Consider the following 26,072-nt stretch of genomic DNA (forward strand, 5'->3'; position numbering starts at 1 on the left):
TTAAAAGCTGAGCGTTTCAAAAACCTATTATATATATATATAAAAAAAAAAAGTAACGAACCAAAGATCTCACATCTGCTGGTCACTGCGGATTGCCACGTTTAACAGCTATATTCCTTAAAACAAAAGGAGCCTCAGAAGCAAGTGCTTGAATACTGCAGGAGCACTCGCCACCCTCTGCCTAAGAAAATAAGTCTCAGGAGCATCTTATCAATGTTAATGAATAACTGATGGGAAGGTGTAAAGAAGAGGGAGCCTGACTCTTCTCAGTGGTGCCCAATGGGCACAAATTGAGACATGACAGATTCTGTCTAAACATAAGAAAGCAGTTTTACCTCACGGGTGTTTGAACACCGGAAAAGGTTGCTGAGAGAGGTTGTGGAGTCTCCAGTCTTGGAGATTTTCAACCCCTTACTGGACACAGTCCTGAGCAATCTGTTCTAGCTCACCTTGCTTGAGCAGGGGTAAGGTGGACTTGATGATCTTCAGTGGTGCCTGCCCACCTCAACTACTGTCATTCTGTGAGATGGTGCTGAGTTGAGGGGACTGATCACCGTTGGCAATGCTCTTCCTAAGGCATGCTGTTGGCCTTCTCTGCTGCAAGGACACATTGCTGCCTCATGCTCAACTTCTTTTCCAAAAGAAGCCCCAGGTCCTTTTACTGCAAAGCTGCTTCCCAGTCAGTTGGCCACCAGTCTATACTGGTACATCGGGTTATTTTTCCCCAGATGCAGGACTTCACATTTCCCTCCGCTGAACTTCATGAGGTTCCCGTCTGCCCATTTCTCCCAGGTATCGAGGGCCCTCTGAATGGGGACCATCTAGTGTATGAGCCACTCCTCCCAGTTTTGTGTCACCAGCAAACCTGGTGAGGGCGCACTCTGTCCCATCATCCAGGTCATTAATAAACATGCTAAACGATATTGGCCCCAGTATTGACCTCTGCGGTACACTGTTAGTACCGGGCCTCTGGGTAGACTTCATGCCACTGATTACAAGCCTTTGAGCCCATCAGTTCACCTGGTTTTCAGTCCACCTCACTGCCCACTGACCTAGTCTGTACTTCATCAGTTTGTCAATGAGGATGCTATAGGAGACAAGTGTCAAGGGCCTCACTGAAGTCAAGATCAACAACATCCGCTACTCTCCTCATCCGCTGAGCTAGTCATCCCATTGTAGAAGGCTATCAGGTTGGTAAGGCACTGACTACCCTTAATCACCTTCCTGTCCTTAATACAGTTTGCTCCATCATCTTCCACGGGTGAGGCTGACCAGACAGTAGTTCCCCAGATCATCTTCTTGCCCTTCTTCAAGATAGAGTGATGTTTATTTTCTTCCAACAAAATTGTTTGTCGTTCGTTTCCCTTAAATTCACGGAAATTCTCTCCTGCTCTGTCCTCAGCTATGGTGATGCTCCCCCATACCTCTTTCCTGCTCATTAATGAGTTACTAGCTCTTTTCTACATCTGCTTAACTGCCCCTTCTGCAAGCTCCTAAGCTACCACATTTCTTCTTCTGCTGCCCAGTTCTCTGCTCCTTCTCCCCAGTCCCGGTGATCCTGGAACTGACTGCAGGTATTGCTTTCTCACACAATTTCATTACTAAGTTTTATTTGTCAGTTTTCAAATGGTATCCATCAGCATTTCAAGATCTATGTTAAATTTACTAGAACATTAGTACATTGCTATTTTAGATAATTCTGCTGTGCAGCAGCTGTCTCCCCTTCTCAGATCTTGACCACACACATGTAAATTATGACAATCCCGTTATGCCTGCTTTTCCTATTAGGACATAAATCATCTGTTGTTACTTATTATAACAAAAATAAAATTCCCATACTCCTCACATTCCAGAGTAGACTACCTTCTTCATTTCTTCCACAAATTACTTTCTATCTTAATCACCTGGCATGCTTCTCAGAAACAGAATGAAAATTTTCCATTTCTACACAGTTCAAACCCTGTTCCATTTGCCAGAAATCTTTTAAGAACCATAGAAATATAATAAACTGTAAAAGGAGAAGTTTTTGGTTCTAACCTTTCCCTATAAATCAAATCTAACACAGACTAACTCCCACCCCCTGTATCCAAAGTATTTCTCTTCACCACTAGGAAAGCCCAATGGTATCAGACATCAGCTATTCCGTGGCTGGCCACTAACATTTAATACTCTATAATCTTCCCTTCCTTGGGAACAGTAATTTGAGTCTGTTCAGCCACAGATAACTCCAGTCTAGATGCATCGCTGAAAGGAAATGCACTGCAGGTATTTCCCTGCAGCCCACAGAGTGGACCACAGCGGAGCAGGTATCGTCCCGCAGCCCGTGGACAGGTCCAAGCCGGAGCAGATATCCACACTGTAGCCTCTGGAGGACCCAAATCAGACCAGGTGGACATGCCCTGAAAGCAACGTGGCCCACAGGGGACCCATGCTAGACTAGGTTTAACCTGAAGGACTGCAGCCTGTGGAAGGAGCCATACTAGAGCAGGGAAAAGTGTGAGGAAGATGAAGCAGAGATGAACTATTATGAACTGATCGTAACCCCCCACTCCCCATCCCTCTGTGCTGCCAGGCAGAAGGAAGGAGGTTGGGAATAAAGGAGTGAAGCTGAGCCTCAGAAAAAAGAAGGGGGATAAAGTGTTTTATTTTTTGTCTGCTTCTCACCATCCAAATCTATTTTAATTGGCAATAAACTAAATCTTCCCCAACTCGAGTCTGTTTTGCCTGTGACAGTAACTGGTAAGCAATTTCCCTGTCTTTATCTCAACCCATGAGCTTTTTTACCTTATTTTCTCCCCGTCCCACTGAACAGGGGTAATGAGAGAGCAGCTGGGTGGGTATCTGGCAGACAGCCAAGGTCAACACACCACAGCCTCTAATGAGAATTTGCCATATTTGAACTTATGTCCTCTGCCTCTCATCTTATTACCATGTACCTCTGAGAAGTGCTCAGGCACATCAGAGGGCTCCATCTTCTCTGTATCCGCTGCCCAGGCAGTTGTAAATATCAGTAACATCTGTCCTTTGCTTTCTCTCCATCTCTTCCCCAGTACGAAGAGACACAATTCTCCCGCTATGTCATGGTGTCACATGCTCCAGCCCCCTGACAAGCTTGGGAAGCCTCCACTGGACTTCCTCCATTGTTGTACTCCATTTCTTGTACTACAGAGCCCAGATGTGACCTCACAAGGGCCAAATATTGGGGAAGGATGGCGACCCTCTTACTAACACCACCCCAGGGGATGGTTGGCCTTTGCTACAAGTGCAACTTGTTTTCCACAAGCAGTCCCAGGTTCTTTTCGGTAGAGCTGCTTCCTGCCTAGTCAGCCCCCAGCTTGAACTGGTGCGTAAGGGTCGCTCCTCCCCAGACGCTGGCCTTCGCAATTCTCTTTGCTGAAGTTCAAGCAGTGCCTGTCAGCCCATTTCTCCAGCATACCCACATCCCTCTGAGCAGCAAACCTGCCTTTCAGCATATTGACTGCTTCCCTCACCTTGGGTGGTGTTGTCATTTTATTGTCCAGCTGCCTCTTGCTTCCACTCATTTGAGAAGAATCTAGTGCTGATTTACCAGGCACTAGGTACCTTGAACAGGGCAAAGTATACAGCAGAGCAGTTTGTATAGTACTTACTGGAATCCTAAGCCTTTATACTGCACTTGTTTGTAGGAAGGCTTTGAAAACAAAATCAAAAGAGAACTCAGATGAGGAACAGAGACAACAGTTCAGCCTGATTCCTTCTGTGATCAGGGAAGCAGGATTAAATGCTTCCAGCGGACCAAAAAAACCCCAAACCTCTTTACCCCTAAGTAGTTTCTCCCAGTTACAGTGGACTCAGAACCAAGACAACTATCTTTGTACATCGTAATAATGAAAGCCAGGGGAAGGGGTGGAGCTGGGTGATAAAGGGGAAAACCCCTTCACTTGCTCACACACTTTAACAACCTGGTCAACACAGTAAGGAGCTGTTATCTTCTGTAAGGAAGTGAAAGAGAGTGTGGGAGTGTGAGCACAACTGAACAAATCTCACTTGATGTCTCTCTCCCCTTTCACCTATAAAAAATAGTAAGAAAAGTAAATTTAGACAGTAAATTCTTTTGTATAGAATTCAAACCCCATTTCATTATCAGTAGCTAGATGCAACTCTGGTACTCAAAAGGTAGCCTTCTCTTAATAATCAGAGATCTCAATGTTGGCTTATCATCAAAGATAGCCAATTCCTCAAAAGGGCTTCTGGTTCACAATTAGAGATTCTATAGCTGAAAGGTCTATACTGCTTAGATTCACAGTAATGGTATTTTCAGTTAGGGACCAAATTAGAAAAAAATCCAGTGGTTACATTACTCAAATTCTAATTTTGAAGAAATCAGTGCTCCTCCAGTCTCAGTCTTAATTCAAGTCAGTCCTAAAAGGTACTGCAGTTTTTACCACATATTTAGCAACTGGAATATGCAGAATTCTTGTAATAGCTGTAATAACTGCTACTGAAATAAATAACCCCTCTCTATAAACATTAAAAGGAAGCTGTCATATTCCCTGTATGGTAGAAAGGATGCTGCCAAAAAAGAAAAGCGAGCAGCTAATAGTACAGTATTCAAAGCCATAAAGTAGTCCCAAGCTTCAACTGATTGAAAAGAACAAAAAATTATCTAAAAATCCCAGATCAGCCTAGCTTGTTAGCATCCCAGGTTACTCCCATCTTCCCAATAATCACCTCATATCTTTTCTGTAGAGTCACGAAGACTTAAACATGAAAAACATTCATGCATAGCTTTGGTGGCCAAACAACATACTTGAGCATTTCTGCACAAAGCAAAAGTAATACCTGCATCTCTTAAAAGTATTTGTGCTGAAGTCAATGGCATTTTTTACCACTGCATGCAGGATGCAGCATTGATTTTAAGACTTAATATACATTGCTTCAGTTTAGACACAGATCCACAGTCATATGTGGTACAAGAAAGTAACATTTGCACAGGCATTTTTATTTTTTCCTGTGTTTACAGTGCTTTGATTGTAATTTTAAACCATTCAGAAAGCACAATTTCATACCAATTTTACATACTTTACATCACAGTTCAACAACGTTAACACAATTGTATCTACTAAATCAAATGAACAAAATGGCCATGGACATTTACACTATTCTTCTGTAAACAAGTTTTTTTATAAACAATGGTAAATGGAATTAACACAGACCACCATATGAAAGAGGAATGAGCTTTTCCTTAAATAAATCACTCTGTTTATAAATACTGCAATTCTCTCAATATACATTTACAGACATAATTGATTAAAAGCAGATTACCTACACTGCTCTTTAAAAACAAAATGTCTAGAGATGGACCACTGTGTGTTAAATTCACCTAACATAAGAAGCAAGCATATGATTAGTAGAGTGTTAAAAGTATTACTGTACTTCAACCTCACTTCTGTTTGTTTACACCAACACTGAGAAGATTGTCATGTTAGGGAACTTCTACTTGAATTCCAGCAAATTACAATCGATCTTGTAGTACACATATGGGTAGTACTCCTGCTGACTGAGGTTTAAGCCTGGAATATCCATAGTTGCCTGCAAATAAGAGTTTTGAAACCAGTTATACTCTTATAATTCACTCTCCTATTCAGAAGTAGATGAGACATTCATGTTTTAGAAACAAATAGGCCAGGCAAGGCTTCAAGCTTAAATTTTCACATTCAAGTGTCTCTTTAAGCAGCAGACAAAATTAGAACTTTGACAAATGAACAGCGGTATTTTTCAAAATGAAATACAAGTGCTTTTACAAAATCTAAGTAGCTTTGTATCAATAATTCACATCTGTTGCTATAGTAAACACACCACCACTAAATGGAAGGAAAAGTAGTGCAATTATGTTTTACAACTAAACACAGGCTGTTTATGATAAGAATGTTATAGGGTGCCAAATGATCCAGGAAGTTACATGAAGCTCAGCATCTTTAATTTTCACCTTGTCTCACATCCCCTTTCCCCAAATAGGCCTGGAAATACTTTGGAAAAACATTACATTAAATATAACATTAAGAAAGACTATTTTTAGTCTTTTTAAATTCAACTAAACTCATTGTGTGGTCTATCTTTAGTTAATCTTTAACTATGAAAAGCACTGCTTTTCAATACAAAACAAATTAATAGAATAAGCCTCCCAGCAAACCAGTTTTAAACATGAAAATGAGACCTCTACAGATGGAAAGGGTGACTCCATCTTGACATCAATTCAGCCTCCTTCAGCAGAGAAGGACAGCTATGTTAACTTAAAAACAAAGATAGCAATGCAATAACAACAACGAAGTTGTTTCAGTATTAAGGCCACTGTTACTGTAGACTGTGGACAATTTATGTATTCCTTCTGGACTCAAAAAAGATATGAAATGTGTTCAAGTTCCTTAAGCCTAGTTTCAGATCAAAGCTGACCTTGTTTGAATTCTTTGAGAATATAAACATGTATGCAGTCTGTAAGATCTCTTTCCATCGGTAGTAGGAAAGAATGCAGCAAGAAGAAATTACATGAGACTTTTATACCAGACAGCTCATGAAATGCATTGGTTGCAACTTTAAATACCATGTGCTTTGCAAAAATGTAAAATAGAAGTGGCACTTTTATAAGGGGACAGTTTTATGTACTGTGAGAGAATGATGGAGAATATGGAGAGGTGTAGCTTTCTGATAAAGCCAAGAGACTTTTTTTTTTTTTGTTTAAACAGACTAAACCTAATATTGAAGGGGAGCAGCAGTTACAAAAATACTTACATCAATGATAGCTGCTGCACTGCTGTCAAGGTGTTTGTATAAGTCATACAAAACCTCCCTCAGTTTCTTCATTGTTTTCTTATTAGGCTGAAGCAGCATTGCCTGGAAGTTAACTGGCAAACCATACCTGAGGAAGTCAAGCAGAAAACTATGAAAATGCTGAAATAAGCCTTCTTTTATCTTTCAAAGCAGAATTTTGTTTTATTTTGAGAAAGAATCCTATTGCTGAAGAGGAAATTTTGCTCATTTTCATGTTTGCAAGACCATTCTGTTTCTACAATTCATAAAGCATCAATAAAGTAGAACTTCTTTCTTCAAGTTTAAAATAACAAAACAGAAGTCTAAATGCTTTTAAAATCATTTTAAATCCTTGAGTACTTAGCACAATTCTGAAAGTTACCTGAAGTCTTGGACCGAGTTTTGAACATTCCAATTAGTTTACTTGCAAGACTGCTTATGCCACGAGGTGGGAGAATCTAGTCTCCACTCAAACCTGCTTTCTAGGTGTGTGGAAACATTTGCCAATATTCAAATCAAGTTCAGCTTTCTTCCTTACTCAAGTTTGTCTTCAAAATAAGCTCACAGCAGCTATGAAACAGACTAGAATGCAAGTTAATGTGATTTTTTTTTTCTTTTTCTCCTCTTGTTGTCTCCTTTAATGATAACTTATCAAAAAGGCTAAGAAAAAACCTGACTAAGGCAGGAGTCCTTTCAACTCTAAAAAAATCCAGGTCCTTCCTTCTGCAGAACAACTACAGCTGTTCTTAATACAACTTAGTAACTATACTTCTGAATAGGGATGAAGAAAAAAAGCAGAGAAATTTTATAGTTAGAATACTGAACGGTTTAATACTGAAAAGTTTAGACTACAAAATTCTTAGCAAGGCATGTTTTAAAGAAAAAGCATACATTTCAAGATGTCAAGCTATATTACTCAAAGCCTAAATACTTTTTATTCTGAACTACTCACATTTCCCACTTAAATAGAAGATACAGTGAGCTCTTTTTACAAGCAGCTCAAAGCAAGCTACGAATCAGCAGAAATGCCTTGCTGCAACTTAGAGAGTTACCTGTAATTCCTAAAGCACTGGTGGAAAGACTATCCAAGGGGCAAGATACACAATTATCTACCTCAAATATTCTACAGCTGGCAACAAGGGCTATTGCCATCAGCTGTTCTTACTGCCCTACTTCTTGTTTCCTTCCCAGAAGGGTGGCATTCACACACCTCAGTTTGGTAAACCCAAGCTAGATGTAAATTCTTACAAAGTCTAGGAAGAAAAGCACTATTCAGGGCTACGTCATTACCTTAAAACAGATTCAACGAAAACTCGTAGTGCTTTCACATGAATCCATGCAATGAAAGCTTCACTGAAATTAACTTTCAGCCACCGAACCAGAGGCCCCTGTGAAAAGGAAGGGGGAGCGGGGACAGGAAGTTATTCAAACTTCAGGAAAAGATTCAGCCCATTAAGCATGTTTGAGCAGATACTGCATTTCTGTACCATGATAATAAAGACAACTTAAAGGCAGAGTTCACTATGGACATAATGGCTCAAGGGTGTTTCAATACTAAATAAAGAGAAATTTAATGAGACTTCTGTTGTCTCTTCAGTACACCATGTCAGCTGCCGTGGGCTAGCTATATTAATGATCATTTTAGTAATATCTGATTATTTCATTCAAATGCTTGCCCATTTTCAAACTTCATATATTGTCAGCTGCAATATCAGCACTTGGTTCAACACAGCGAGGAGCATTTGTGCTACAGGAAACTCATTTATCCCTGAGCAGATTAGCTGGGTGGCAAGCTGACTACGTCATGTCATCCTTGCAATGCTTTCTCAGAATCACAAGTTCATGAAATTGTTATGTAGCAATAACAAGTCTTAGATGCCTCATGTTTCTATAATGACTAGTTTATACAGACTTACAAACTGTTTCTTCTTGTCAGTTGACAGCCTATTCATTTCTTCTTTATCCGCTTTCATCTCTTCTTCATTATACTGGAAGTCACGGACCATAAATCTGCATTTGGAAGTGAATAAAATCAGAAGTGGCTATCTAGAGATCCTTCAATGCACGAGAGACAGCACACACACGAAATAAGCCTTACTTGTATTCTCTGGCTTTATGCTTGAAGTCATCCACTGCCTTCCTGAACAAGGTGACGTTACAAAGGTAACTATCTTGATCTTCAAAGAGTACACTACACAGAAAAGTGTCAGAATTAATAAGGTTCAAGTCACCACAGATCTGATATACGGTAGCTTAAGTTGTACTTTATCGCTACTAGGCAAGAACATAAATGTAGATAATCACACAGGATTAGTTCCCAAATTAAACGCCTTATACAGAAAGTAACTGAAACTTTACAAAGGAAGTAGTAAGAGCAGTTGCTAAAGGATGGCAGTTTCCATTTCACATTCAGAGACTTCACCACTCAGAAACACTTCATACATGTCTGGATATTTGTTCAAGTTAAAATTATTTTACAGAAAAAGGAACTAAAGCTGGTTTAACACTGAAAAGTTTGGACTACAGAATTCTTAGAAATGTGTGTTTTAAAGAAAGAAATGGATTTAAAATAGAAAAGGACACAAACTAAAAAGGCATAGGTTGATTAAAAAAAAAGTGTTTCTTAGACTGTAAAGACGACCCCTAAATTTACTATTTTACAGTTCAAGACAATACTGCTTATTTTGAGATTTCACCTTAGGAAAAAAGCTTGAAGAGATTTAGACTGTTCCTCAGTGTCATACTGTCTTCAATACAAGCATTATCCAACAGTTTAACAAGTCACTTCTTCTTAAGCTATCCCTAGGTCATGGTTTCCCAGTAATTAAATAAGAATCATTAGCAGATCTCCCACTAGGCTTAAGTCGATCCAACTCAAATTTGAATTTAGCCAGATTAAGTTCAGATTTTATTACTGGCATAGAGCTGGTACTACCAGATCTGCCTGATCAAAACCCTACTCTGTCAGTTAAAGTTAACAACACAGCAATGCTTTGTGCTAAATGTTGACTTTATTTTCAATGTGGTTACAAGATTGCTTAACAGTATTACCAAATCCTGGCCTCAGTCTTGCCCACCACAGACACCAAGCACCAGCTTGGTACCAAGGACCTTTGTTAGCCTAAAAGAGGCAAGTAACTTTTCTTTGCACACAAGAAAACCATCTACACTTCCACTTCTTCATTCTTTAGCAGCTTTCAAAGAGTATACGTAACTTGTTTCAAGTCCTCTGAACACAGGCATAAAGCTTACAGGCTAGCAGCTAATATTTGTTGCTAAACCCCACCATGTACTAGCTTGAAGCTGAATGTGCCTGACCTGAACTAGATGAACTTTTCAATTCTTTTACCATTCCCACATAAGTTAGTTTAATAACTTTGTTAACCTAGAGTTAGAAATCCTTTGAATTTTTCCTCAACTACAACATAATCAAGCTTCATCAGATAAAGCTATAAAGCTAGATATTCTGACAAGTTTTTCACCAATCTTTAAAATTCAAAGTCACTACAGATAAAGAACATTTAAAAAAATATAGCACACACAAATAAGAGATTTAGCATTTAACAACTTACTTGCTGGAACGTGGTACAACCATCTCTGCTAGTGTTTCATATTGCTTAACCCAGTCATTATAATTTAACCTAGAGAATACACAGGTTATGGTTAGACTTCTAGTACTGTAAAAATCTTAGATTAATGGATCAAGTTTTTCCAAAAAATGTTAAAAACATTTAATCATCACATCTTCCAAACCAGGTGTAGGTTGTCAGAAATACATACGTCTCATCTCCAGTTGCTTAAAGAAATTCATGAGCACTCAGCATTCCTTATGATGAGTTCTCGTGAACAATGGAATACAGGTACACAGGCTCATTTGCCTCTACTAAGCATCCAAAAGTTTGTCTTAGTTCATCCAGGAAAACCCCAAAGAAATTCAGATGTCCTTTCTTAGAGTATTATAGGGTTGTGGGATCTATTATTTCATTTAAATTTCTTATTTTATTCTTCTCTTAGGACAAATAATAAACTTACTTCGGTACAATCACTAATAACGTGACCAAATATTCTGAATCAAGTACAAAGTCCTCTTTCTTTACAATATCAGCAAGACTTCTGGTTAGCAAGCTTCCGCTGCAGAGAAACAAAGACAGCCAGAGTAAATACATGCTTAAGAATTGAATTTGTCTGGACTACAGTTTCCAGTGCTTAATAGTGCAACATTTTCAAAAATATATTTTACTTAAGCATTCACTATTAGCAGAGCAGACAAAATGTCCTTATATGGATTTTATATCTTACTGGCTAAAGTCACCAAAAGTTTTTATCAGTAGCTGCACCGCTGTGCGTCATTTCCATATTCCAAATACCTCACACACTTAAGAAGCCAAGTTCTCTTTTTAAAAGTGATTTAAAAACACAAGAACCATTAAAACCATTAATTGTGAAGTCTAGTATATGGAGCCTCAGAGTTACAACTAACCTAGTACAGACCTACATACAGAACCTCAATAAAAGTTTAAAGCAGCATATCGCCTCATATTCACAAAAGACTAAGAACATACACAGATTTAATAGGGCTTAGCTGACAAACTACCACAGCTTAAGATGGAACTTCAGGCTCACTCATAAAATGGCTATCATTAGTATGACCCATAGTTCTGAATCAGTCAGCAGGCTTGTACCATTAACTGTAATGGTAGGGTTGGGTCAAATTAATCAACCATACTTGCACAGAAGAACTACTGTACCTCAACTGTATTTCAGGTGATCATCACATGTACATGACAAGACAGCACAGAGTCCTTGTTTAATTTATTATCTACATGTATGCAACAGCTTTCTTTCTGCTGGTTAATTTTGAGGGAAGAAACCCCATAATACTGATATGCTTAAAGCATAAATTGGAGTGAAGGGAAAGACTTCCTTGTTTAGACAGACACCTGAGCAGCAGTGTTAGTACTTTAACAGCAAGCTTCTCTCAAAAGCTCCAGCAACTTATACTATTTGTACACGCTTTTGTGTATTTCATAATTGCTTATCAATCACAAGTGAGCTATTACCATCAAGTCAGCTGGAAATAAGTGTTCTTTTATGACAGCTGCTATTCAAGATTGATAAACACCTCAAAAATACATTAAGCTTAGAGCCTGTATCTCTTCACACATTACTAAGTTTTCATTGTTAGATAGCTTTCCTGTGCTACATTAGCAAAAAACAATGTCACTTACGCGTTCTTTCTTTCCAAATTCTGAAGATTCCCTTTCAGATTATTGTATGCAGAGGCTCTTGCTTTCAGATCATTGTCAATCTGGTTTACTCCCTTAAAGATAAAAAGAAAAGGAACAGTGTCTAGAGAACTAGAACAGTTTTTAAATGATTTCTCAATTTCAAAGCTTAGTTCTGCCAACAAGAACTTAATGAAAAATACACAAGTTAAGAAGTTTATGTCTCTAGTGCTTGACAAACTTTACTCAAAACTCAGAAAACTCTGAGTTAGAATTCCTTCAAAGGAAAATCAGCCAATAATAAAAGTTACACATCTTCTGGTATCAACTGGACGTGCTACTGCATCCCGCTGATCATTACTCCATCACCTTGAGGCTACCACCCTCCATCTCAGCTGACAGGAGAGATCATTTGAAGTTTACCTCCCTACTGTGATAGAAGTACACTTGAGAACACTGGGTATCATTTCCTCAAGCTGTTACCTCACTTCTCAGTACACTTTTCCCTCATTAGAGTTTCAGTGACAAGAATGATGGTACAGTTTTGAGTAGCACATCAAAAATTAAGTAACCCAAAGCATTAATGCTTTGCATCATCTACGGCTTAAAAGGTGACTCTGTTGCACTGAATTTGCAATTTTTACCTTTCCTTGAGATAAACAGCCTTGGTCACTCAAAGACAGAATATCAACTAAATGCATCATCTGCCCGATTCCAAATGGCTGTTACTATTTACAGTTCTAAATATTATCACTAATAATAAATATTAAATATTATTTTATGTCTTTTTTTCCCCCAACAAAGCTATTTCCCATTCTGTATGTTTGCAAAGGAAAACACAATAAATTATATCACCATCTCCCTTCACAAAGCCATCTTTTATGCTGCTGTTTTACATTGGCAGTGGCTTACAACTATAAAGAAAAATCTCTTTCATAGAGACTTTTCTTCATTTAGTAAAAACTTATGTATTTTGGAATGTCTGAAGTTGCACAGGGCCAGTTCCAGGGTAGACAGATAAACAGTATTTCAGACTTGAATCCAATTTATTTCAGACAATAAGTATATCTGTCGAATCAAGTAGAAGCAGCATTCTATGTTTAATACCACTGGCAGCCTTCAATCATCTTTCAAACTTTCATATCAAAGTTCCAACTATTTTACTGTTTAGACTCAGACTCTCACATTCAGCTTGCCATTGCTGCTCAAGTAAGCCATCTTTCTCAAATCCATCCTCCAGGATTAATTAGAATGATTACCAAAAATTATTCATTCCCAGCTAGCTATCTTGGCAGCAAGTGGAAGAACATAAAACAAATTAAGCAATTAGTAGATCTTAAACATCCAATCATACTCCTATCAGCATACACCCTATACAAGGAAGTATTTTAAAACTCAATACACTTAGTTGGCTAACTGAAAGAATGTGGAACACTATTGGTCTGGCATTGTAATGGTGCCTACTCCCTCCTTCACTGCTTCCTCACTATGGTACGTAGGTACGAGCACATAAAAATTCCCAGGGACAAGTATCCGGTCAAGGGACACGGACAAGGGACTCTCCCTTTATTTGGGCTTAGACTGTTGACAAAACATTTTGTTTGCATACATCACTTCAGCTTGGGGATCCAGATATGATTTTATTTCCACAAAATAAATCTCTCTTAAAAGCAACGTCACTTAGTTATATAGCGGCCTTGTTTATGGTAACACACAAGTTCACTTGTCTGTAGCAGGAAGAAATCATTAAAAGCCTGAACATTCTGGCTGTTTCATTTGGCAACATGTTGACGGCTTGCACCTTTAAAGATACCGCAATGCTTTAGACAAAATACTCTGAAAAGACGACAATATACTTTTTAAACAGATGAGTATTTAAGGTTATTTAAATTCTTTGATTGATGTAACCTGTAACACTGGGGTTCACCATACTTCTGAAAGTTAAAAGCTGAAAAAAATTGATGGATAGTTTCAGTAGATTTCCTTTTATTTTAAATGTTTCCAACACTGCTATAACTTTTCCTCAACTGACAAACTCCCCACTGCAGTTGCCATTACTCTCATTGTGGCAGACATCAGAATCTGCTGCTATAGTGAGTGAGGAGGATATAAAACCATACAGGAAAAGTAGCATGTCATGATCTGAAAAGCTTTTCAAGTTATTTTAACATCAACATGTCAAGAGGCTTCACAGATTTTAATGAATGTAGCTCTATCAATTTTCTTGTATCTTCATGTTAATCACATGCCAAAGTGAAGATTTTAACTACATCAGGACTCTTTTTGCCTTGGGACAAAACTGCTTCAAATCCTGTGATATTATCTCCTAGGCAATACTTCTACAAGAACGTAAGGCGATTTCAGTCACCTTCCTTCTCTTCTCCACTTCATGGACATACATCTGTGGCTCGCAACTGAAAGCATTTTTTAAACTATTTGAAAGTAGATTTATTACACAAGTGTCCCTGAAGCTGCCCCTATAGAAGACACGTACAGCTAAACATGCAGAGAAATGGAAACCCTCAACAGGATCATTCAGGCTGACCTCCAGCAGACCTGTTTCTCTGCATTTAGTATCCAGTCTAATAACTCAATGAGGTCCCTAAATTAGATGAAAAATGTAAGTCAGTCAGTTATTTAATTTAAAGTTTGGTTTCTGGAGTAAAACTTTACTGCGAGCGGATAATTTATCTAGCAAACTCCAGGACACAGGATAACATGCACTGAACCCTTCATAATATTTCAATAAAGGGCATATCCCTTCATGTTCTCTGTTGCTTTTTCAACAAACTTAATTGCTACAAAAACAAGTACTATACTATGGCAACAGGTAAGTTCCAAAAATGAGACATAACACAGTTAAAGAGGTGGTTTGTTTTTTTTTTTTCCTTTTTAATTCAGTAACTTTCACTCCTATTTTAAGGCCAAACCAAAGGAAAGGAACTTTTTCAAGAACCACTTCCTTGATAAGACTTGTAGAAACCACTTCACCCTGTCTTCTTATGTTCTCTCTATCCCTCTTTCCCCACCAAGTTCCTCTTCTCCCAACTTAAACTTCATGCCTGTACCTGCCAAGGAGCTGCTATAAACAGCTGAATGCTTCATTCTGATACCTTCTTCTGAAGACGCAAAAGCTTATGTACTTAAGTAGTGTCAGATATTGAGATTATTATTTTGTGTCTGTGGGATATTTTTAATGTGCAAATCTTAAGAGTCATAAGGCAGTCAGTCTTCTTCCAACAAAACTCCACACTACAGATGTCTTCCAGGAATAGTTACTGAGTGTAATTTGTGGAGTAAATTCAAAATGCAGTGATAGCCCCAAAGAAAACACCAAAATGAAAGCGTTAGTTGCATTCTCAGTCAGCTATGTACCATATATTAAGATTTTTGTGATCTCCGCAAAAATTTTAAACTAATAGTTTCATGAAAGAAACTAATGTCTAGAGAATCTGCAGCTACAGCAAACCATGAGTCTGCCAGCATTTACCCCCATCCCCACCCTGATTACAGTTCCCACATATGCATCACCAAAGACTATTTCTATATGTACCCGGAGCAGCTGCTTCTCTTTTCCAGGTTATGTATTTTATTGACAGAGATACCTCCAAGACCCAGTCTGCAGATTACAGAAAACAGAAAAGAAAAAACCTGAAAAAGCTGCGAAGGTATTAAAGCGAGGGTAGCTTACAGAGAACTCTTTCACTGTTTGAATAAAGCAAGTCACTGCTGAGGACCCTATGTATGCTCACAGCAAGTACAAACCAAATGAAATCCCCAAAGTGTGAAAAACTTTACCAAGGTAAAGACAGGGGGAAAACCCATGACAACATTCAAATGAGCTTTCCTTGCATCTAACATTGAAGGGTTATTTTTCCCCTCACATCTGAGTGCCATAGCTTTCAGAAGGTAAATAAGTTCCCTGGTTCACTGCTAATAGCCCACAAAGTTTGAGAACATCAGGCAAACGGCATGCCAGTACAGCAAAATTTAAATGTAAGCAACATAATTTTCTAGCTATTTATTTGTTAACTCAGCGGTCTTAGGAAGAAAAAAAATCAGCAAAAACAGCATGATGGCCTTCAGGAAGCACTCTCCAAATACTATCCTCATCCTAACAGACTTCTTTGGTTACTAAAACACAGACACTGCTACCAGGTTCGCTACTATTGTTATCAAAGTTCCATGAAGCTAACAAAAATAAACAAATAGCTTTGAGTACCAAGTTTTGTGCGTAAATATCTCAAGTTCAAGTCGGAAAGTTTTATAAAACAAATCACCTTACCTTTGCAATAATTTCTGAAATATTCTTCAAGGATTGCTTAATTGGGTATTTGGCCATATCCCACTGGAACCTTGTTATATAGGTGACCAAGTCAACTAAAATTTTAAAGAAGAACTTTGTTAAGATAGACAATAAAAAGACTGATGTATATTCCATGTAGGATTGCTGTAACAGAAGAGTACTGTAACAGACTGTTTGTGGACCTTCACATGTGTGGACCCTGTTGCTTAAGAAATCTGAAAACAATCAAGTTGCAATTTATTTGTGACCTCTGCCTTCAGATATTGGTTTCTCCACCTCTGTAGACCCTAAATGATATTTACTACTAAGTCAACGATGGCTGAAGAAGTACAGACAAGACCAACTATTTTTTGCTTTGTGTGAGAAATGGGTGGGAGAAGGGAGGGTAATGATGGGAAAGAAGGGAGCAAAGATTATGTGGCTCACCTGAAGCAACAGTTTTGTAAAGCTATCTATGAGAGACTACTCTAAGCCCCTATCTAAGAATAGCTGTGTTAATTAGGACTGCTGCACTTGTCTTCATGTTCATCCACTCATATTAGCCTCTCCTGCATCAATACAAGCTGTGTTATATTTTATGAAACAGCTTTGAAAACAAAATATTGATTTAGAGACCAGTACAACTCTTTACTATAATAAAATGGACAATTTGGGAACAACTGAGTATTCCAGCATAGCTTACATAAAATCTTACCCATTCAGACGACAGACTAGTACAAAGAACGTTTACAGTGATCAGTAACAGTACTTTTTATGTTCCACCAGCGACCAGTGATAACAAAATACAGGCCTAGAGGATCAAAAGGCTTCTGTAAGTGAGTATTTAACATGTAGATCTAATTTCTTGCCATTCTGGATCCTTTAATTTGTGTCAGGGCAAGTGACTCATGGAAAAAAGTACTTCCATATCTAAACTAAGCTTTCAGAATGTCATACAGAGAACCAGCATTCAGTATGTTTCAGGATCATTGCCTTCCCTCCTACACTTTTAGGATGCACACATCGTGGTTAACACTTTACCTCCATTAGCCAGAAGATTCTCCTGAACTTTATCTTTACTGTCTTCTAGAACATCAGCCATATACTGGGCCACTTTCTTTACAACACTGAAAAACGAAAGATAAAGATAGGAAAAAAAGAATGAAAAACACTGCCATTTTGAGAAATACCATTTATGAAACTGATCTGAAATTGCTTGAGATTGGATCAAAAAAGGAAGAGTTGATTGCTTTACATAGAAGTCTTCCAAGACCACAAACTGGGCGCAGTATCTGAAGGAGACCAACTTCTGAAACACATGCCAGAACTTTATTTGAATCCTTCTCTAGTGTTGCTACTCATCAGTTCTCAACAAGGAGAGGCTACTTCCCTCGCCTCCAGGTAACAGGAGTTGACTTCAGGTGTAACCTCACTGTATTGCCATCTTTTTTTGAAGTCTGTGGTACTTTCAAAATCCTATCCCCTTTCTAAAAATATAGTGAGGCAGAAATCATCAATAATCCAAATTAAACACAAGGCAACGATGATGATGAAACACCAAAGATAACCAAAGAGCTATGGAGAAACCCCAGCCCTAAGCCCTCATGAGCTCTCACACTCAAGACCTGCCCCCTCACTAGAAAAGCTATGTTTAATATTACTCACATGTGCCATACCAAATAGTTTCCTTTTCTATTTAAAAACAACTACTTAAAACTTCTCTCCTTGAAACAGAAGATGGCTCCACAAGTTCTGGTTACGTGAACATTGTGAACATGGGTATTGTGACACCCACCTACAAGAAGGGTCGGAAGGAGGATCCAGGGAACTACTGGCCTGTCAGCCTGACCTCGGTGCCGGGGAAGGTCATGGAGCAGATCATCTTGAGTGCTATTATACAGCAAGTGCGGGACAACCGGGGGATCAGGCTCAGCCAGCATGGGTTTATGAAAGGGAGGTCCTGCTTCAATAACCTGGTCTCCTTCTATGACAAGGTGACCCGCTTAGTGGATGAGGGGAAGGCTGTGGATGTTGTCTACTTGGACTTTAGTAAGGCCTTTGACACTGTCTCCCACAGCATTCTCCTGGAGAAGCTGGCTGCTCATGGCTTGGATGGGCGCACTCTGCGCTGGGCTAAAAACTGGCTGGACGGCCGAGCCCAGAGAGTGGTGGTGAACGGAGTCAAATCCAGCCGGCGGCCGGTCACGAGTGATGTTCCCCAGGGCTCAGTACTGGGGCCGGTCCTGTTCAATATCTTCACTGATGATCTGGATGAGGGGATCGAGTGCACCCTCAGTAAGTTTGCAGATGACACCAAGTTGGGTGGAAATGTCGATCTGCTGGAGGGTAGGAAGGCCCTGCAGAGGGACCTGGACAGGCTGGATCGATGGGCCAAGGCCAACTGTATGAGATTCAACAAGGCTCAGTGCCAGGTCCTGCACTTGGGTCACAACAACCCCATGCAACGCTACAGGCTGGGGGAGGAGTGGCTGGAGAGCTGCCTGGAGGAAAAGGACCTGGAAGTGTTGGCTGACAGCCACCTGAACATGAGCCAGCAGTGTGCCCAGGTGGCCAAGAGGGCCAATGGCATCCTGGCTTGTATCAGGAATAGTGTGGCCAGCAGGACCAGGGAGGTGATCGTGCCCCCGTACTCGCTACTGGTGAGGCCACACCTCGAGTACTGTGTTCAGTTTTGGGCCCCTCACTACCAGAAGGACATGGAGGTGCTGGAGCGTGTCCAGAGGAGGGCAACGAAGCTGGTGAAGGGTCTGGAGCACAAGTCTTATGAGGAGCGGCTGAGGGAGCTGGGGTTGTTTAGTCTGGAGAAGACGAGGCTGAGGGGAGACATTATCGCTCTCTACAACTACCTGAAAGGAGGCTGTAGCGAGGTGGGGGTCGGTCTCTTCTCCCTAGTAACAAGCGATAGGATGAGAGGAAATGGCCTCAAGCTGCGTCAGGGGAAGTTTAGGTTGGATATTAGGAAAAACTTCTTCACCGAAAGGGTAGTCAGGCATTGGAACAGGCTGCCCAGGGAAGTGGTTGAGTCTCCATCCCTGGAGGTATTTAAAAGACGAGTAGATATGGTGCTTGAGGACATGGTTTAGTGGTGGACTTGGCAGTGTTAGGTTAACGGTTGGACTCGATCTTAAGGGTCTTTTCCAACCTTAATGATTCTATGAAATTGTTACATTTGCTCAAAATCACTTTCAAAGGACCATTAGTTTCTTCAAAATGAATAGATTTTGCATTTTAATATTAATGCTGTTTAATCATCTCTGTGGATTAGGAAACAATGTTGTTACCTTCTCAAAGTCTGTAAATAGTACTCTAACTTGCTAAAAGAACAGTTTTCACTCCGTTTCATCATTACTTCCTGCAGTTGTCAGGCTCAACTCTTAACAGTTCTCCAGGACCCAGCAGCACTACTACAACACTGAGAACCATCCTTCATCAATGCATAATGTTCCACTATTCCACAAGTTCAGATTTTTTTTTTTTTTTGCAAGTACAGATACTAGGAAAAACAGCAATTTAACCCTCTGAAATCTTAGCTTGCTGACTGCCTGCAGAGGATCACTACGAAACAAAAAAAGCTGGAAATAACCTGTGTATTATTAGGACTCAGCAAGCCATCACATCATTATTCTAATATTTTGCATGCTACTAAAAATAAACTTACCTCTCCACAAACGCATCCAGTTTAGCCAGCTCATCTGACAAACCAACCAAAACATCCAGTGTGCCAACCTAGAAAGAAAGATCAAAATGCATTAGCAATTGTATATAAACATAGAAAGATAAAACCAAATAACAATAAAAGCTAAGTCTCCTGGACAGGTAGCTTTGCGGAACTACATAAAATACTGTACTCTAAGATTTCAGACTTGTTGATTTAACAAAGTCATACTGTGTTTCATTTGCTCAAGATACCCCTAAAGCACCACTGTATCAGATCTAACTCACTCTAGTTTGGTGCACACTTTCAGTCCTGCATTCCAGCCATCCAAAACATGTTAAAACAACTTTAACATTATGAATTGCCTACATTTCCAAGTCACTTGCTTCAGCATTTGATTTACTACTATAGATCAAATCTGAAATTTCTGTAACCAGGTATCTCAGTACTGGAGGCAACCAGAACATTGAAAACTTTAAAGATACAAGAGTACTGCAGCAGTCAGACTGGCAAGAGTCTGGACTTTTTGCTTCTGAAGTAATGGAGTATCTAGCTCATCTACAAGCTTTCACTCTTTTCACCCTAATTTCATGTAATGATCTAGAGCAATACATATACCTCTCTGGGGCCAGGGATGACACTTCCCATTTCAGACTGTATAATTCAAACATGAAAATGACAGCACAGTAAAATAGTCTGTTTAGTTCTTTCATAAACAAGTCTCAAATGGGTCCAAGACATCAAAAAGTCTAAAAACAGTATAGCTATGCTCAAGTTAAAGAGCCAAAGGGTGATTGTTTTTAAATAGGTCATATAATATCAGTGTTTCTTTGGTTCTCTCTTCAAGTACTCACATATTTGTTCATTCTGTTCAATGAAAGTAGGAGATACCTCCAGAAAGATGACTCTTATCTTTAATATTTTAGCTACCAGTTTACATTTCTTGCTGAAATATTATTAGGTATAAGTGAACCTTCTGTCTAGTCAAGATGCTAGTAACATTATTTTTAGTCTAACATCTTTGTTCTACATATTTGACTACTCAACTTTACACAATTCCTGTTCTCTTTAGCCTTGAAGCAAAAAGGAGTATAACTACTTAAGTGACATCACAACCAAATCACTTTCCATGCCCCGCCTTCTTCTGAGCTACATGCAGAATAAAGAAGCTAATGTTCTGACTAGTCACTTGCAAGCCACAGGACAAGTAAGCCTTTAAGCAAAAAGGCTGCTGTTCAGTGGAGACTACATCATTCATTGAAACAATTTTAACTACAGGATCTCACTCCTTAAACAGTTTTACCAGGTCCACAGAAGTCAGACTATTTCCCATTGTATATAAAGTATACTCAGCTTCTGCCCCTTTTAGGAAGTAGAGTAGAAATAAAAGCAATCGTTTACAACCCTAATGGGCCACATCAGTTTTTCAGTGATAACTTTTCTAAATGTCGCAGGCACCCTACAGTTTGAAAGGCATCCTGACTCATGTCCAAGGATCTCCTGGGAAAAGACAGACATTTGTTGTAGCCCCTCTTCCTACCTCTACTAGTATATCTCTTGAAATAACTCAGGACAGCCTAAATGTGAAAGTATATTATGGCAGTTGGAAGATCCTCTTAAAAGACACACTGAAGTGAAGAAGAAGATCCTCTTAAAAGACACTGAAGTGAAGAAGAAGATCCTCTTAAAAGACACTGAAGTGAAGAACAAGGCATCACGCCACCTGAACTTGATCCATTCTGTAGACAGAGGTTGGTGGCAATTTTTCCTCTTCATTTTAATATGCTTTGATGAGCTTTCACTCAGTTAAACTGAGCTCACAATTCTTCTTGTTGAAGAAACATTCATGTGTTAGGATAGACCTTTTCCTAATGAATACACTGGCTCAAAACTTTTCCATACCCTGATAATCGTAACCAAGAGAAACTGCTTCTCACAGTAATAGTTCAAACAGTCTCCTTCCCATTTTCTGTAACACACATCAGCAGGTCACACTGGCGTGCTCAGCCAGCAACAACCACTACTCTAACAGAAGAATGTTACTTCTGGACAGAGAAAAGGCAGCAGCTGTTTGATCAACCCCTGTATTTTAAATGAACCTTTTCACTACATCTCAGCCAGAAAAGGATTAGCAGACAGTTCAGAAGTAAAAAAAAAAAAAAAAAAAAACCAACCAAACAAAAAAAAACCAACAGAAAACCATCAAAGGAAACCATATCATCTGAATACTCAGATCACAAGTCCCCATTTTCCCTCTGATTTTCATCTCCAGCTACCTGCTAGCAGTATGACTACTGTCCCTGGAAAAATTGCTGTATTAGCTGAAAGAATGCAGCTTGCTGAACCTTTAAACTTACAGAGTAAAGAATTTTTAACTTCAAATTTCAGAAAAAAGATAATTGTTGTCTAAATTATTTTTTAGATCCACACATAATCATCAAAAAGTCAGCTGTTCTTTCTAAAAAGTCTGCAAGTATTCCCCATCTACAGTTTTAGTCTAAAGAAACAAAGATGATGCAAACCAAACATAGTTATTAGGACATGAAATGGGGCTTACATACCTTCAAGTCTGGAATATTGAACTTTGAATTAGTAGAAAGATTGTTATTTTTTGTAGTTGCTGCATGTAGTTTCTCCCATGTCTGTTGACAGGTTTTTTCCCCAGGAGCAGAAATCAGCCAAAACTCGGTCATTTTTGTGTCTTTATCTTGACACTTTCTGCTTCTGAAGATGGAGGCAAGATGCTAGTAGAAGGGAAGCGAGGCGGGGAGAGGGGGGGAGAAAGAATATCTGCCATTAGTTCAGGATTCAAAGCTTTGCCTGAAGAAAAACATCTCATTCCATGTTACTAAAGAGCAGTTCCAGCCGCTGTAAGAGATTTTACCAAGAGCATCACATGGTTCCAAATTCATTTTTTCCTATCTTTCAAATCACATTTGCCCTGTTGGAAAGTCTTTTTAAACTACCCATCCTGCAAGTTAAAGTGGGCTGAGTTTGCAACATTAGCATCTTTCAACTGCAATTCCACAAAAAATTATAAGAAAACAATCTAAATGAAAACAAATCAGTAAAACAGGACCCAAATCATATTTTCACAGCTGTATATTTTTTCCAGCATCTGTACAGACAACTTTTTCTGAACACATAAGAGAAAAAACCCACAAATTTCAACTCTGACATTATAGCTTTTCTAATCGCTTTTCAGATTAAGACGCTGTTTTAAAGTGAGTAAACGCCTAAAAAATATTTAAATCCAATAAACTTTAGTTTATTCTTTCAAGCAAAGAAGGTTCTCCTGGCAGCTAAAAATTGCAGCAAAAAGGAGGACACTTTCTAGTCTTGGTATCTCTGTTGTCATTGCAGACCTTCAATAATGTTACACATATTGGCATTAGCCAAGAGAGTATCGGTACTAAATACAAATTATGTTGAGCCACTTTGCAAACGACCTCAAGAAGTTAAGAACAGATACGTCCTTCTGTCAATAAGAAACAGAACAAGCTGGTTGAGAGTTACTTGATTTTTTTAATAAGGGAGTGAAGAACAAAATCAAATCGTACCTTGACAGAATCTAAATGTCATGTTTTGACATTTGCAATGTCTTCTGTAGCAGCTTTGAAAGAGTGAAGACTAACCTACATTTCATAATGAGCACAGACTACAGCACTCAATTTTTTTTCTTGAGAGAGAATCAAATATTGTAATTGTAAGAATGAATACACAGTAGCAAACTTTGCCCAAAACAACACGTATAGGCCTTTCATCTGTGTAATCATTCTAGGGTCAACAAGTTATCAAGGGTGTTGAAGTTAGAGATGAGCTAAAGGCAGGCCTGTTAGCTGATTCTTTTGTTCAGCTACTCAGGAAGCCTAAAGCTGAAGAAAGTTCACCAACCATTAAATTAATATCATGACGCACATCTTGTCACTGGCATAACAGCCATCCTCCTTCAATTAAGGGGCCTTGTTTATAATAAGAGATGATGACATCCCGTTATCGAGGCTCTTGATACTGCACGCTCCGTGATGTCTGACACGCCATTACCAGGTAGTAGCACAGCAGTGCTATTATCCTAAATACAGACAATGCCGAGGTGGGCAGAGGTATTTGAGAAATCAGAATGTTTACAAGACCAGACACATGTCCCACTCCACACAAGCTTGTCCGGCCTGACCCAGCCCAGTTCTGGGCACCCTCCTGTGCTGGGGCCATGCACCTGCACGGCTGGTTTTCTTCAACAGCAGAAAGTCGAGGACCTGGAAGTGATCTGTGCTCTACTCACTGGCACTACTCTCTCTTCTCCCCTAACAAGTTGCCAAAGCAGGTTAGAAGGAGAAGGGATAAGGAGTTCTTTGCTCCTGGAAATAGTATGGATGAGAAAAGGGGTCCTATCTCTGAGGAGGACAGGTGAAAAGCCTGGGTCTACTTCCCCCACCATGCTGTGGCCTTGACTGCTGGGGGGAGGTCCCTGAGAATAGAATCAGAGAGGGGGCTGAAACCCATGCCAACAGCCCCTCAGGCACCACTGGCCCCTCATGCTCAAAAGCACATACTGTAACAATCCTTGGTCATACCATACTGATGATTTTGGTACCAGGAGGTATCATGAAAAATTAAAGCAACATCAGTCATCACCACTATTAACATAGCATGTTACAGGACTTCTTTGTTTAGGGAAGCACTAACCAGATGATCTCACATACTGGGTCTTCACGTGAGGTCTACTAATTATCAACAATTTGGAACAAGACAAAATTTCCTCTTATTCAGACTACTTTGATGCATTATCTTCCTTAACACATGCCAAAGTCAGTGAATCCATTGCACATGATGTTTTCCTACACTTCACTGAACCGCGGCCCTATAAAAGACATGGCCAAGTTTACAGTAAACTTCACCCACGCAGGGAGACACCACTACAGCTGACATACATACTCAAAGTATTTAAGCCTTAAATTGGTTTTTGTTTGTATTTTGCTACACTAGGACTAGAAGTGGCTTTGGAACGAACATTGGATAAATAAGAGGAACTACTTCAGGCAGCAGCAGCGTGCAAATATCCAAGTAAAAGACAGAAGAGCCATAACATAGAAATCCAGGCTCCTATTCGGTAAAATGGATGGAACACTGCATTCTCATGTTTTCCACTAAAACATAAATAGCCCTTAAAGAATATGTATAAAGTTTCCAGAGATTATATCATCTAAGGAAACAGTTACATGTTTACAATGACACGGTCTCATTCCCTGCACTACAGATTGGGAAAATCAGCTCACCATTAAAAATCTAAACATCTTTTCCTAGGGAAAAAAAAAAAAAATCTTTAATAGACCATTGCAAAGAATAATTGCTTTCAATAAGTAAAGTTTTCCAATTTTTTTGAAGTTAGTTTTCAAAGACCAACTCTTCAGACTTCATATTATGACTACAAGTCTACCATAAACAAGCCTGAAGTTACAAACACCTGACAGACTTGCAGCAAATCTTTTTTCATGATTAAAAACCACTGAACTAGAGCACTTCATGATTCCTAAATATCAGAGGCAAAAATGGATTGTTCAACTGAATAACTAAGGTCTTTTTCTACTGCTCAGAGTGAAAAGGCACAGGTGGAACAGTTGCAGCTCCCAGGAATCATTAAGCTAGGACTTCCCTCCCTTCCTCCCTCCCTCCCTGTTTTTGTCTGTGTTGTTGGTTTTCCTGAAGCTCTGTTCCATTTCCAATAGCCATGGGAAGTAAGATGATTCTCCATTTCAAGCATCTATTCAAATAGAGGTATTTTTAAATACATACAAGGAAAAAAAGTTTGGTAGAAGAGTTTTAAACGCTTGTTTGTATGTCTGTTTTATGTGAGGGGGGATAGAGTTTGAAATCCGAACTATGGGGAATAACGAACAAGAAGTGGAGAAAGGAGAAGGGCTACAGAATGGTATGAAAAACAGAAACAAATGCTAGTCAGCCAAAAAATACATACTGACCCACTGTAAAATGAATGCCATGAAATTTAAAGAGAAGGACCACAAAATAAAGCAGGAAATACCAAGTGTTCAAATCTTCTAAGTACATTGATAGGTATTTTTTAGTAAACTGTTATTTTATT

The 26,072-nt window shown here is 39.2% G+C and overlaps 1 protein-coding gene across 6 annotated transcripts in view; it reads right to left on the reverse strand.

Moving 5' to 3' along the window:
* Nucleotides 1–41: 41 nt before the first annotated feature.
* The window catches only part of ATP6V1C1 (ATPase H+ transporting V1 subunit C1), a 28,063-nt gene continuing 2,032 nt past the window's right edge, over nucleotides 42–26,072 (reverse strand). For 4 of the 6 annotated variants that reach the window (XM_082312033.1, XM_082312035.1, XM_082312032.1 and 1 more), the window contains exons 2-13: nucleotides 22,534–22,716; nucleotides 19,976–20,043; nucleotides 17,338–17,423; nucleotides 16,297–16,391; nucleotides 12,015–12,106; nucleotides 10,819–10,917; nucleotides 10,359–10,427; nucleotides 8,885–8,977; nucleotides 8,703–8,796; nucleotides 8,077–8,174; nucleotides 6,769–6,895; nucleotides 42–5,571 (exon numbers count right to left, since the gene is read on the reverse strand). In XM_082312033.1, coding sequence (XP_082168159.1) covers nucleotides 5,476–5,571; nucleotides 6,769–6,895; nucleotides 8,077–8,174; nucleotides 8,703–8,796; nucleotides 8,885–8,977; nucleotides 10,359–10,427; nucleotides 10,819–10,917; nucleotides 12,015–12,106; nucleotides 16,297–16,391; nucleotides 17,338–17,423; nucleotides 19,976–20,043; nucleotides 22,534–22,665 — 1,149 coding nt within the window. In that variant the 5' untranslated portion in view covers nucleotides 22,666–22,716 and the 3' untranslated portion in view covers nucleotides 42–5,475. The remainder of the gene's footprint in view (nucleotides 5,572–6,768; nucleotides 6,896–8,076; nucleotides 8,175–8,702; nucleotides 8,797–8,884; nucleotides 8,978–10,358; nucleotides 10,428–10,818; nucleotides 10,918–12,014; nucleotides 12,107–16,296; nucleotides 16,392–17,337; nucleotides 17,424–19,975; nucleotides 20,044–22,533; nucleotides 22,717–26,072) is intronic. The other 2 variants (XM_082312037.1, XM_082312036.1) reach the window with 1 other exon arrangement.

This window comes from Platalea leucorodia (assembly GCF_965183815.1).
Source record: "Platalea leucorodia genome assembly, chromosome: 1".
Classification (NCBI taxonomy): Eukaryota; Metazoa; Chordata; class Aves; order Pelecaniformes; family Threskiornithidae; genus Platalea; species Platalea leucorodia.